Genomic DNA, 14,791 nt, shown 5'->3' on the forward strand with positions numbered 1-14,791 from the left:
CACTCTCCTTGGAAGCACCCACCACGAGGAGGCAGAGTCAAGATTACTACAATGTTCAAGGCAAAGCAACTAACACTGCCACGGTGTTGGGCACATTCAGAAATCCACAGCAAGGAGACCACAGAATTAGGCCACCCAACTGATTCAAGTTGCAACCTGCTCAAAAACGTGAGTCTGACCCAGACAAGTTGCTCTTATCTGTCTCAAAGGTGAAAGTAAACACCGGAGATAGTAGGATGCAATTTGATTGTGGTAGGGAAAAGCAACTGCTTCAATAAACTCCATCAGGAGTAGGAGTCTGCACCACCAAACACACACAGACCCAGAACCTCCACAACAGCTGCATGGAAAGTGGTATTAATATCTAAACTCTACCTTTCCACCCACCACATGAAGGACACTTGTGTCATTTATCTGGGTGGGTTAGGGTAACTTCTAACCTTCAACCAAAAAATAGACAGCAATTAATTAATTTTAAAAAAACCCAAAAAAACAACAAAAACCCAAACAGCCATTGTGAGAATTAAAACTTTTATTAGTGTATTCACATATTAGGCAAATGCAACACGCATGAAGCTTATCTCTTAGGTTCACAAGTTCTACCAATACATTAGTCTACTGGTAAAACTAGCACAAACTGGTAACTGCTTTGCCAATTTTTGAAAGGTGTCTGGCCCACTTTTTCAAGGCTTGATTTTTGGTATTGCTTCTATGCCCTAGTCATTATGGCATAAAAATATCCATCACTATCATCAATTCAGTCAAGTGATTAAAAGCTGTAACACTGGCCACATTTTTGTTCTCAAAGCTAAGTTATCACTAGCTGTACTTACGAAGTACAGAACTAGTGTAATTGATGAAACAATGGAAAAAAACAGACAAAGGCAATCCTGCTACTGCCACAATAACAAAAGAATGACAGACAGCTAGATCACAAGATTGTTAGTAAGATGTGTATTTTTCAAGTCAGAATAACCCTTCTATACAGTTTCCCAACCCAGCCCCAACCCAGACTTATTTGTAGAATATATTTCAGAATATTTTTAATATGGTGCAGCTGTAGTGTCCAAGGGTTCACAATAACATGCACTGTCATGAAGAACCTGGAAGTCCTCCTTCGCTGGTCATACCTCAGCAACCACTATCCTAGAGGTTTTGCAGAAGCAACTACTTTTAATAACAAGGCCCATTATGACATAATGAATGCATATGATCTGGTGTGTAAGTAAACTATAGAAGCGACTCAGATAAGAAATTTAAATTCTGTTACTGAAATATGTTAAGAAGCTGCATCTATTTAAAACCTAAACAAAAAGAGTCTAGCTTACCCCAGGAAATGATTTCTCAAGGTATATGGCTCCAAAAACTAAACCCCATTATTTTTAGTGACATATGAAAAAAATGAAAAAAATACAGATAGGAAGGGGTAAGACTTATTCAATGAAAAAAATACAGATGTAAGGTTTAAGCCAATAACCTTGTGCACTTAATCAAATATCCAAAGCCATGGTAAATTCCCATTCCATGAGAAAAACCACACATTTCAATGATTCAAGGTACAAAAAAAGTCCCAAATTACAGCACTGCCAGCAATACTGCTGGCAACAGATGCATCAACTCAGATGGGTATCAAAAAGTAACTGCTAGTGTGATGGATACTCAGAATTTTTAATATGAATTCACTTTAGGCCCCATTAAGTATATAAAGTGTCTTAAGCCTTCACAGATGAATCTCAAGACGTTTCTTTCCCTTCCAATGGAGGGACTTTCTTTTTCTTTAAGAACGCAGCAAAAAATTAAGCTTTTCTATAAGGAAAGTTTTTTTATGATTAGGACAACTTGAAAACCTGCTTATATAAAAAAAAAAATATAAAAGAATAAGGGAGCAAAGTCTTGGAATTTTATGGGATACTTGCCCCAATCAAAAAACCAAAATGACTATTTATGGGAACTAAAATGTAGAACAGCACAATACCGTGATATTTGAGATTGTGATACATTATCTGTATATATACTTAGCTATTCATGTTATTGATAACCATTAGGACACTCAATTATATACCCAATAAAAAACACCATTAAAGAGTCTTTAGAACTGTCCCTTCTTTCTGAAGAAGGCTTTTCTATACACTAAATTTTCATCTAGTATCAGAGTATAGGAAACAGAATCCACAAGGTGCTTTAACTGATGAGACCTCAAGTGCTGTTTTTTCTTTTTTTTTTCCTTTTCTTTTTTTTTTTTTTTTTTTTCTTTTTCTTTTTTTTTTTTTTCTTTTTAAAAAACCTTTTTAGATAGTAAACAGTTCATGGGGACCACACACAAATACTACGACAGACGAGCTGTTATATTAAGTCTGTTGACTGGACTCGATTTTTAGCCCACTGGTGAGAGAGGAGAGTTTTAGGACATGCTGGAGCAGCGAACTGAAGGGGAACCCATCTGAGTCAATACTTTGTCCAGCCACTGTAGAGGCCCGTTCAGGTGAAGCTCAATCCAGCAAGGAGTGCTTGTTACTGTCTGCCGCCTAGAAAACAAAGAATAGGGAAAAGTCACTGTACTGGGTTGGGGTGGCCAGGTTTTGGTAGTTGCAGGGGTGGCTTCTGTGAGAAGCTGCCAGAAGCTTCCTCCATGTCTGGCAGATTCCATCCTTGGCAGCTGCAAAGATGGATGTGTTGCTGGTCAAGTCTGGGCCAGTTAGGAATGGTGATGCCTCTGGCATACCAATTTAAGAAGAAAATAAAGTTGTTGCCCAGTTGTAATTGTGGCCAGAGAGAGAGGGGTGAGAACATGTGAGAGGAACAACTCTGCAGACACCAAGGTCAGGCCAGGAGGAGGAGGGGCAGGAGCTGCTCCAGGTGCCAGAGCTGAGATTCCCCTGCAGCCCCTGGTGCAGCCCATGGTGAGGCAGCTGTGCCCCTGAGGCCATGGAGGGCACCAGGATGCAGAGATGCACCTGACTGCAGAAGTTCATGGTGAATTGTTGCCCATGGGACAGACTCACACCAGAGGAGTTCATGTGAAAACTGTCTCCCATGGCAGGGACCTCACACTGGAGCAGGGGAAGGATTCCGACTCCTCCCTAAGCAGTGGCAGGAACAACATGTGAGGAACTGACCATGACACCCATTCCTACCTCCCTTCACAGCTGGGGGAGGAGGAAGAGCTGGCAAGGAGGGGAAGGTGCTTAAAGTCTTATTTTACTTCTCATTATCTTGCTCTGATTATGTTAGCAATAAATTCATTCAATAACTCTGATTCAAGTCTGTTTTTCCCACGATGGTATTTGGTGAGGGATCTCTCACGGTCCTTATCTCAACTCACGACCATTCTGCTACATTTTCTCTCCCCTGTCCAGCTGTGAAGAGGAGTGAGAGAGCTGCTTTGGTGGCTGCCTGGAATCCAGCCAGAGTCAACCCACTACAGCCAGAAAGCAGGTTAAGCTGCCACAAATTCTGCATCATATGAATAAATACATTTCAGAGAAAAAACAGAGATATAAAAATCTGTAACCATTATTATAACTGTTACTAAACTTTTTCCAGGAAAAAAAAAAAAAACCTCAACCTCCAAAGCACTTCACTTATGTAAGACACATCAATAATTACATGTTTGTCCATAATACATCAAGAGAATATTCCACTCTGGAGAATAGTAACAGCAGTATTTCCTTCAAGTGCCACACCAAGCGCCTTACTTCTAAAAGGAAATTAAGAAATGAAGGTTGTCCAACCAATGCAGTGTTCACACCACAAACAACTGTGTGCAGCTGTATCTCAACCTTCCAGGAGTCTGCATGCATAACTGGATTTGAATTTTACAGACAGCTACTGAGAAATATAGAATAAAAACCCTTGGCTCTGCACTGCCAGGTGGCAAAATAGCACAATGCTATGGTGATCATAAGGTCTGGCTTTTTGGAGAAAATGACATGACAAATGTATAAGGAAATTGGTAGATGTTGTCAGAAACACTGTATCAAAACACAGTGTGTGGTTATACTCTGCTAACTGACAGTATCTCAAAAGAACACCAAACTTTATCTCTGATTTCCTGTAATCTTACACTTCTGTATGTGTTTTGTACTGTAACATCCTCACACAAACAACTGAAGCAGATATTGTGTTTCTCTTGTCTTCTATACTAACTTGCCCATAATTTTCCACAATAGAAGCCCTTAATTAAACACCATATAGCAACTTCCAGTAAGGACTGGAAGGACTGACAACCATGAAAGCTTCATTCTCTCTCCCATGTTCCTTTGTTTCAGAGACCTGTTATTCAAACATCTTCCTTCTCATCTCCAAAGTAAAGAAATCAGTATTGGACATACTCTGACTGAGAAATCCTGTTATTTCACTGCACCCACTCCAGGCATGGGAGTTTTCCCTAACTAGATTGGCAAGACTGTTGTTGCTAAGCCAGTTTTTCCTAGTAATTCCAGCTATCCCAAGATTCAAAGGCAGCAGATTAGTCAGACACAAACCCAGCTCCTTCATTTTTACAGTTGGCACTGCAGTCCTTTGCTTTAAGGAAAGATGTTTATATAAACAGAGGAACTGAAAAGGCAGAAAGATTAAGACAGTGAAGATTGATTTCAAAAGTTTCACATTTTCTAGGAGAAGACAGCAGCTGGGGTCTGTGCTCTTTCAGCACTCTACAAAACAGTTATCTTAGCCCCAAATGCCTATGCCAGAACAAAGTGATACAACAGAAAAACAAGTCTGAACCACAGGAAATATAATTCCATTTACTCTTGAATCCTCTCCCAAAAAAGGAAGTTCATTATTCCACCACTGTAAACTCCCCTACGATGTATTTCACAACACACTTCCTCAAAATTTTACAACTGGGTCTGTTCAACAACCCTGGCTTTGCACTAGGCTGGTAAAAATTGATTAAATACTGACAGTCACTAAGCAACCATCTTAAAGCTAAAAACTCAGCTTCTTCAGCCCACAGACTTCCAGTTCAAAGATCACTAATTACCTCTACTGAACTTTCTCTAAAAGATGATCCTGGATCTGGATAGTTCCTGCACGAACATGAACACTTAACTGGTGATCTGACCTTCTAAACTTCTACCATCCCCAATTTGGGCCAACATGTAACACAGCAAAAAGCTTTGTAAGGTATTTTGTCTACCAAGCCTATAAAACGTATTACCTTGCCATACCTGCACATTTATGCACATATGCCTAAAGTGCAAGCAATGCTTTGCCTTTGTCCAAGCCTGTTCTATGAGAAACACTTTCACATAATAACGAAGCATGGAGGTTTTAACAAGAGTGATGGGGTTTACAGTGTTCTTTGGTCCATTTTGACAAGTCAGACTACGTTAATTTAAATTCAAGGTTGAGTTTGCTGGAGCTACCTCTTCTTGCTCTAATCCCAACTGCAGCATATTTACAAGCTTTGTGTATCAGTAATTTATTAGCATCATCTAAAAGAGAGCTGCAAAGAAACTAGTTCAGTATTACTCAGCATCCAGTTTTTGTGCTATTTTGGCAGTGCTACTACTGCACTTTTTCAATCCTATGGTCTACAAACAGTTTATAGACCAACCACCAACATACTCCCCACTCAGAAGTAACTTTAACAAAAGCCTCCCCACAGTTTTAAACCAGCACTTACACTCTGTTCACTTCAAGATGCTTCTATATAATCTGCCTGATTAAGCCTTTCTTCTGCTCAGATTTGAATGTTGTATTTAATTATGTCTAAGTGTATACATATTCCTCCAGAGCCAAATCCAATAGCTCTTTAAACCTGAGCCAGATTTTTTGTGTACCTCTTCCTAACAAAGAGGTACCAATTTATTCCATTACTCAAATTTCTCATTTCATCTCATTAGACTATTACAAAGTTGGCTTCATTTAGCTGAGAAACCTCCCCCACATACTGGCACTGCTATTTACATGTATGTATTTCAAGAGCAGATAAAGGAATCAACCCAAGTGGAGCCTACATGCCATTATTCAACTTCAGAAATTATACGGCATTAAAAAAATCATTATGTACTGCATTAGGGTACAGACAGGTCAGACTTCATTCCTTCAGAGGACAGTTTCTAGAGAGGTTTAAGAGATTTGTTTAAAACCTCAGTTACAGTTCTCCAAAATAATGAAATCTTTAAAACTGCTCAGTTAGAAGTCAATTCCTTTTCTTCCTGAATTTCCATACTACATTAAAAACAGGCACTGTCCTCAACTACAGCTTTTTATTTGTGCTAATAGAGAATACAATTGGAATCTATTCAAAAGCAGATAGAGTGCTATTTTTTCCACTCAAAGAACTGTTTTTAGAAGTTTTACTACATAAATAGTCATCTTACTCCTGCAAAGCTTTTTCCACTACAAGTTCCAAAATACTTGCCATCCCTTAGATGCATGCTCTCCACAGCTATTTCATTCTGCAATAGGCACTGCAAGTCTCTCCGTTGGGTACCACCAACCCCATCCTGCATCAAAACCTAAGGAACTCATGCTACATTGCAGAACAGGACAGAGACCAAATTGACTGCAGGTCTAACAAACAGCAAATAATCTCACAGCACAAACTGTGAAACTTCAAGATGTTGTCATGGATTTCACCACAACATGCAAGCCAGCAGGACTGAGCAAGGGAACGGAACTTTGACAACACTCCTTGCTCAACAGTTGGCTTCAATGCAACACTAAAATCAGTTTATGGACTTTGTAACTTAGCGGTTCCATAGCTGAGGGAGACAAAAAAGGAAAATATGGGTTCAATTTGCAGACAGCATATCCACAATAGCAGCAAGAAGTGTGTAAGTATTCTGTATGGCTTTCAAGCCAGACAGAAATGGTATACTAGTGAAAGAACAAAAATAACTAACTCTAAATTTAAGAACAAAGGGTTTTCTTTTCTTACCTGTATTCAGCCCCCCATCCTTTAACAAAGCTCATTCTTATGGTACACATTCTAGTAAGCTGATAAACTGCTTCAAAGCCCTGATTCACAGATTGAGCCAGAAGAGCAGCAAATTCTTGGTTATTAAAGATTTTTAGATTGCATCCTATGAAGAGTCAAAAAGGTACAGTTAGTGAATACATTTGTGTTTGCTACACAGAAGACTGAATCAATGAAGAAATTACAAAAAAGTAACGCAAATGTCCTTCAGTGAATAACTCCACTGGGTACTTTCACACGAGACTTTTGGTAGGCTACTAACCTGGTGGAATTTTGCACACAGTTGCAGGATGCCAGCCGTATCTTTGATTACAGTTGGGGCTCTGAACGAAGATCGCGCTATCACTCAGGCACTCGGCAAAAACTTCTCCGCCAATGTAATACAGACGCACTCCCCTCCCTGTAGCAAAATCCAAAGGAACTCTAGTTATGACACTAGCAGATTAGGGAAAAAGGGAGTTTATTTTTCAGAGAAGGCCAAGGTTTTTCTTTACAACAAAAACAGAAATCAATTATCTACAGAACCTCACTGCTGTGCTAACAGCTGTAGCAGGAGCAGAACACAATTAAGTTGCACTTTTCTCCCACGAATGCACAATATATGAAGGAGAAGCAGAATTATTTTTGGTCAAAAGTGAAAGAGAATTTTCCAGCCAAATAATGGCTTGTAACGAAATCCAAGCTCAGAAGCAGTGTTCATTAAAACAGAATTAAAACTTGTGCTAATATTAAAGCATTGTATGTGAAGCAGTACAGGCCACTATGGTCAAAAGAGAAAACACAAGATCACCACTGCAATACTCTTGCTTACATGCACCCACAGTTTCACAACCTACTGCATACACCCCCATACAAAAACGGTATGATTTCATTTAGCCCCATTACAAAAAAAAAAAACCCTGAGAAAAAACCCCTAGTTGCCCACTTTTAAATTGTTATTTTGTTCTGTCCCTCTGAGTGGAAAAAAATCTGCATGGTTTATTTCTAGCAGAAAGTAAATAATGTGCAATTGATCTCCCAGAGAGAACTATTTATAATTAACAGACCCTTTATAGCCCGTAGTTTCCATTTGCCTTTTTTGTTAAAACAATTTTTCAAACAAAATGTGAGCTCCTCTATCAAAGAGTGAGGGCTCATGAGATTCTTGCTTTTCACCATCATTGATCATTTTGACCAGTCAGCACAGGCACAGCCTGCATTTCTGCACATGTAAAATTTTATTAAGATGAGCATTTGGATTTGGCATTTGGACTTGGCATAAAAGGTTCAGTTCTACTGAAGAGGTTGAAATTTTACTGAAAGTAAAAACAACAACAACAACAACAACAAAATCTCATAAGTGTTGCTAATGAAAGTATCCAGAAAAAAAAAAAGAATGAAGGTAGTTTACTGAAGAACCCAAAGTCAAGACACTGTGTTGTGGAAAACAACATTCTTGATTAACTGTTACAAAGAAAATCTTAATCATGTCAAAACAATGTGCTCTCAACAATAGTTTTTTCTCAATAGCAGCTTTTCCCATTTGAGAAAAGAATTCAGAATTTCATCCTGTCAGTGTCCATTCTGCATTTTATAAACTACAATAAACTAAGCAACATGTTAATATTTTGTAATTAAAGCTTAAATTTCAATTCTGAATATAAATGCTGCCCAGGGCAGAGCAGCCCATTGAGGAGCCTGGGACCCAAGAATCTGCCCCCCAGGATGCTTTGGTGCATCATAATTTTCCAGAAGGCAAGAACAGCAACGTGAGCAACAGGAATGCCATACAGCAGTGGCTTCCTCCTGTGCTGCTCTCAGCGTGACAGCTGTGTGACTGCTGCTGCCACCAGCTTAGGGGCTACTGAGTGAGGAAAGGCAGCTCCTTTCAGCTCCAGACATCACTACATCTCTTCCCAATTTAAACTGGCTTCAGTGGCAGAGGATGCCACATTTCTCCCTAATTTCAGAAGCAGTGACTCTGTGTCTTTCCACTTCTGTTCTCAGCCAGAGAGACCAAACTATCCTTGACAAGCCCTGAGATACAATATAAGGCTGATGGCTGGCTGCACAAGGGTGAAAGGAACCCAACACACATCCTACCTGGATCACTCCAGATAATTTAACCAACAAAATGAAATTAAATAGTTAAAAGATCAGAGATCTTTACCTATATGTCGCCTTGTCATTTCCACTGTAGCATTTCTGTTTACATTGGAAAGCAGACCTAGACAAAATCGTTCTGAATTTGATGGATCTGTAAAGCCATCTACAGTCAGGGAAGGCTGAGATGCATGGAAGGTTTCTCCCACTCTTTGATTCAATTCATAATATGCTATTGAACACCAAAACGCAGGCTCCGAGTAAGTAACTGGTTGCAAGTCTAAAAAAAAAATTTTAAAAACCAAGCTTAACACAGATTTTGAGGCTGAATGTAGATCGATCTACCCTGCTATTTGTCTCTCCCAGAAATGAAAGCAGTAGTCTCCTCAAACTACTTAAACTATATTTTGCTTGCTGTCCTTTTTACCTACTTCAGTAAACAGAATGGAATTCAATCTTCCACACAAAGGAAGGAGGAGGGGAAGAAGGGGTGATCTAATCTGACCACAGCTCATTTAGTTCAGTACTTGCATTTTGCTCGGCAAAATGATTAAGCTAATGGTGCTCTGAGCGCCAGACGTTGAGACATTCCTGTTGCATTTTCTATAGCTTGCAAACATTCTGGCAGCATTAAAGATTAAACTATCAAACACTGAACAACAAAAAGGGGAAAAAAAAAATGAAAATCACGTTCTTTTGTATTACACTATCTCTTTAGATAAAGGTACTTCTAAGATATTTCATTGTCCCCTGCTGGAGTGCAGTATCTTCCCAGTGTATCTCCAGTCTTTTCTTCACTGCTTCCCCTTTTTACCTACCCTAATTACTTACTCAGCGTTCTGAACAGCATTTTCCTGTCACATCCTGTCACCATTCCTTAAACAAACCCATGGCAATCTGATCTTCCTGAGGCACTTACACAGACACACAGCAATGGCACCGGATCAAAGCAGGTGGGCTACTAATGTGGGAGCAACAACTGTGTTGTGGTTATAGGTGAAACAGTACATGAGAAGAGCAGCAGAGCACACACACAAGGGAGACAGCAAGTCTAGCCAGCATTATGGACAGGCAAACATCCTTTAAACTATTTATTTTATAAATGCAATTCTTGCACACACAAAAATATCACCCCTTCTCTTTGCTAGGAGCTCAACAGGTACAGAAACACAGTAATTGTTAACAAGTGATTAACCCAGCCCCATCATACTTAACATCAGGAAGCCAACCCAACAGTCACCTCTTAATATAGCCCTTAATTTCTTACAGTGCATTTTCACTTTTAAAGTAATTACATACATAATGAAGTGTCACCACACATAGAGAAATAATTGTAAGTATTTCCAGCTTACCCAGGCTATGATTAACTGGAGAGAGAGTACTAGGAGACAGCTCTGCTGGAGATCCTGTTGAAGCAAGACAGACAGGTTTCAGAGCAAATGGTTTTCATTATTTCAGATCAGTAGGCATAACCATTATCTAAATCAGGTTTACATTTAAGTTTTTCAGAGTAAGAAACCTCAGTTTTCTGGAATATCACACACTTACTCTGAATTAGGATTTCATTCAATTTTCCAGACTTCTGAGAACCCACCCCTCCTCATAAAGACTCAATTAACTTAGCATTGTATTTGGTAGAACTCTCACTTCGTGCACACTCTTTAACATTATTTATGCACTTATCCAGTGAGAAGGTAGTGTCTTCCCAAATTCAGTGAAAAAGCAGGTAAGAAAGAGAGGATGAGAGAAGACATATCTGTTCTCAAAGGAGAAAGTTTATCTTGAGAAAGACCTTCCAGTATCTGAAGGGAGCCTTCAAGAAAGTTGGAAAGGGACTGTTTACAAGAGTAGGTGGTGACAGGACAAGAGGGAAAGGCTTCAAACTGAAAGAGGAGAAATTTAGATTAGATATTGGGAAAAAAAATCTTTATGCTGAGGATGGTGAGGCCCTGGTACAGGTTTCCCAGAGAAGCTGTGGCTGCCCCATACCTGGAAGTGTCCAAGGCCAGGCTGGACAGGGCTTGGAGCAACATGGGGTAGTGCAAGGTGTCCCTGGTGGAAAGAGAGGGTCTCTAAGGTACCTTTTATCCCAAACCATTCTGTAATTTACGATTCTATGATCTCCAGAAAAGAGCAAGCTAGATTTCCTCATTTGAGGAAATAATTCTTTCCCAGAAGGAGGATTAAAAACTCAGAAAAACATGAACCCTACAATACAATTTGCATACAAAGCAGCAAAATACAGACTTTCACAGAAACATTCCTACAGTGACTGCTGATGTCAGGCTGTTTTAATTAAGGTATTTATTGTCACATAAGTGGGAAAATATTCCAGTTCTTACAGAAACTGGTGCAGCTGATTCCAACTTACTGAAAATGGTTGCTAACATTAGCTAACCAAGCACACTCATGTCTGCCAACACTCAGCAGGAGGTTCTTACCCAGCACATTAACTGTGCTTTGTCCAAGTCTAAGGTCAACCACATTATCTAGAAACTCTTACATACAAAGGCACAAATGCTGCTACTTTTGCCATAGAACCTTCCATGCAAGAATTAATGGCAGAAGTGGTAAGTTTGTCAATTAGAGACAGGTTCTCAGAACACAGATTGTCTGTAACTTGTTTAGGCCAACAGACATTTTGCTTCAATGAACCTGTTTACTGGGGAATGGTTGAAAACAATTAGCTATTAAAATCTATTTTAAGGCTTTCTGGTGAAGTCTTAATTAGACTTGTATACTTCTGTTACGAAACAAATGTAATACACTTAATATGTCACAGAATGTTTTAAAAGCATTTCTCTGGCAAAAAATTGTTTTGTTCATTAAGGACTGAAAGGGGTATTTTAAGCAGAAAACACCAGGTTTTACAGAGGAAAACTGTGACCATCTTTTGGGCTGAATTCATGCCCCTATGCAGAGGAATCACAGCTAGTAATCCAAAGCCTGGAAAGTAATGAAAAATAAATGTTACCTGTATCCATGCTTTGGTTCAGCTGCTGGTCACTTGTTTCTCCATCTTCACTGATATATCCTGGAGGAGGTGTTTCTATTAAAAAAAGAAAAATCCACCGATTTGTAGAATGACTGGGAAAACTTCTGTAAGATTTAACTCTTGCGCATTTTGCCATCACATCTTCATGAGCTCTGTAACACCTGAACACTGAATCAGAATGTCATTTTGCTGTCTCTTTTTTCTTCAAGTAGGACTTCAAACACATTACCTGCCTTATTGGTATGTAAAATGTATCTTCACTTGTATGTCACTCAACTGCTCAAATGTGTTATATAATTACCAGAATCCTTGTTTGTTCCATTTAAGACAAGATACTGTCACTACAATGAGTAATAATTTTGCAATTGTGATCAACAGCTTTCATATTTAGTATTTAGTAGAATTACAAATCAAGAAAACCATCCGGTGACTTCCACAAAAAAATGTGAGCTGTCTTTATGTAGGATAACCATCAGATCAGATACCCTCCCACACTTTATTGAAGTTGTTAAATTTAAAGGTTATTTTTCAGTTCAGTCCCCAAACATGTATTTCTTCAATACCCAACTGCTGATTTGACTCATTTGTAACTATATTAATTTAGAACATTGCACAAGTTCTATTATTACTACTACTAATACTTCTAAACTCTATTAAAACTACCATTAATTCTTTTAACTAGCTTTCTTTAAAGACAGAATTTCACAGACTGAAGTAAACTCAGTACCAACTTTGAAGTGTTCTGATACCAGAAACTGTGTCTAATTCCTCAGAAATATCTTCAAAACCCAGGAGAGTATGTATGTACATCTTCTCCATTCAAAATGTTCTTTGTAATCCAGATAACGAGTTAACCAACTGCCTTTCAGGAAATAATTTTCTTTGAACTGGGAAAATGTCTTTTCCTACATATTAAAGGCAGAACCTGCATTTCTTTAGTGAAAGTGTTTGAAGCTAACTATCTCTACAATCACTTTAGAATTGTCCCTGAAACTTCCAGGGATTAAACACCTTTAATTACATTATTACCAAACAGCAGAAATTTAAAGATAAAGCCTTTTTGCTTAAGAAATAAAATAAAATTATAACAAACATCATGTCTGAGATGTACTGCAATATCATGAGATCAGAAGGAAATTAGTGAGAGGAAACTAGATTAAGGCAGTTGATTAAATTAAAATGAACTGAGAGAATTTTATCTTTGATTCATCCTGTGTGCTAAATATAGATGTGACAAAATTCAAGTGAGAATTTAAAAGGACAATTAAGGGAAATCTTCACTAGTACGAAATACGATAACAAAAATCATACCCATTTTGAAGATTTTTACAGCATTCATTGTGATAAAAGGGACTCCACCCTTCTCCAAATCATTTGCTATAGTTAAGCCCACAGCTGTGGCAAAAAGTCAATACACATTTCCAATCCAGCCCATGACTCCTGTTTCCAGCTGCTAATCTAGGCTCTTTGGCACGGATTATTTTCCTTGTCTAGCCTCTGCCTGAGCAGAGAAGATTTACTCCACCTAGTACTATTAATAGTTTAGGGTCAGAGGTTGAGCACCACACAGCTGGAAATGAACACTCAGGTAGGGTACTAAGAATCTGTAGTAGAGCCTGAGCGCTGCCAGAAGCGTGGACGATGCAGCTCAGCCCATCCAGAACCTGAACTGGAACATGCAGCTCCCAAAGGCCATCCTGCACCTTTCATGGTCACCAAGCTCTCTTGCAGATCAGGTACTGAGACAGGACTGGGGTGCAAATACCAGATGTGAGCCTGCCCTACAGCTAAAGAAAATGGTTCTCTGAAGAAGGCTGTCAAGGAAATAAGGCTTATCAGAGCCCAGCCAAGTGTTCCGGATTAAGTCAGCAAGGTCAAATAAAGTAAGATACCACGATAGGAGCAAAAGGAGGGTGTCAGTGACAAAGAGAAGGAGGTGTAGTTACCTGTGATGCCTTCTCCTGGTCTTAAAATCAGGAGTCAAACACAGTTAGAAGGGGAAAAGGGATTTTACCTTGGTATTTATTTTAAGGATCCTTAGGTGCACTATGTCCAGGTCAAATGCACATCCCCAAAAGATCTGGTATAACGCTATAGGTCTTACTAATTAGCATATCTATCAAAAATTCCCCAATGAGAAGCTTGAATGAGGCCCCCCCCCCCCCCCCCCAAGGAACCTTCCCCTGGATGGTTCTATCTTAGTTTACAGCATGTGCTCTGGAGAGGACCTTGGGGTCTGGGGCACACTAACCCCTACCTACAAAGCCTCTAAAGTGTTTAGTCTCTCAGCTTGACAAACAAGTCCAAGAATGTAGGCAAAAAGCACTAGGAATACAGAAGCTGTAAAAAGGTATAACAGGGGTATAAAAGAAAAGGCAAAAATCTTCATGGCATCACCTGCATAAACATGTGAAGATCATGTGAATTCCTACAATCACCCTGAGCAAACTTCCTGGAAATAACTACTTTAGCTCATTTCCATAGCACTGGATTTGCAAAAGGTGGCTTTCCAGTAAGTTGTTTGCAATTGTTATCAAAACCCTTCAGTTTCAGTCAAAAAAGTACACACAAGAAATCAACACCAACTTCTAGCACTTTAAATTGCTCTATAAAGGTGGCAACACATGTGGCCAAAATTAAACAGAAAGGTCTAATTAATTGATTGTCTAATGCCATTTCAATTCTTGGATATATTTAAAGAAAACACAAGCAACATTCTGCTTAACACCTGTAGGTACAACTTTTACATTGCACATATTTGAGTTCTGGGGCAGTCATCTCAT

General features: G+C 39.1%; 1 protein-coding gene across 6 annotated transcripts in view; it reads right to left on the reverse strand.

The window, feature by feature from the left end:
- Positions 1–512: 512 nt before the first annotated feature.
- Positions 513–14,791, reverse strand: part of SMAD2 (SMAD family member 2) — a 50,451-nt gene continuing 36,172 nt past the window's right edge. For 4 of the 6 annotated variants that reach the window (XM_039567198.1, XM_039567196.1, XM_019292005.2 and 1 more), the window contains 7 exons: positions 11,988–12,062; positions 11,003–11,065; positions 10,366–10,419; positions 9,081–9,293; positions 7,194–7,331; positions 6,893–7,037; positions 513–2,525 (listed from right to left, as the gene is read on the reverse strand). In XM_039567198.1, coding sequence (XP_039423132.1) covers positions 2,402–2,525; positions 6,893–7,037; positions 7,194–7,331; positions 9,081–9,293; positions 10,366–10,419; positions 11,003–11,065; positions 11,988–12,062 — 812 coding nt within the window. In that variant the 3' untranslated portion in view covers positions 513–2,401. The remainder of the gene's footprint in view (positions 2,526–6,892; positions 7,038–7,193; positions 7,332–9,080; positions 9,294–10,365; positions 10,420–11,002; positions 11,066–11,987; positions 12,063–14,791) is intronic. The other 2 variants (XM_039567199.1, XM_039567197.1) reach the window with 1 other exon arrangement.

The sequence above is a fragment of the Corvus cornix genome, chromosome Z (genome assembly GCF_000738735.6).
Source record: "Corvus cornix cornix isolate S_Up_H32 chromosome Z, ASM73873v5, whole genome shotgun sequence".
NCBI classification, from domain to species: Eukaryota; Metazoa; Chordata; class Aves; order Passeriformes; family Corvidae; genus Corvus; species Corvus cornix.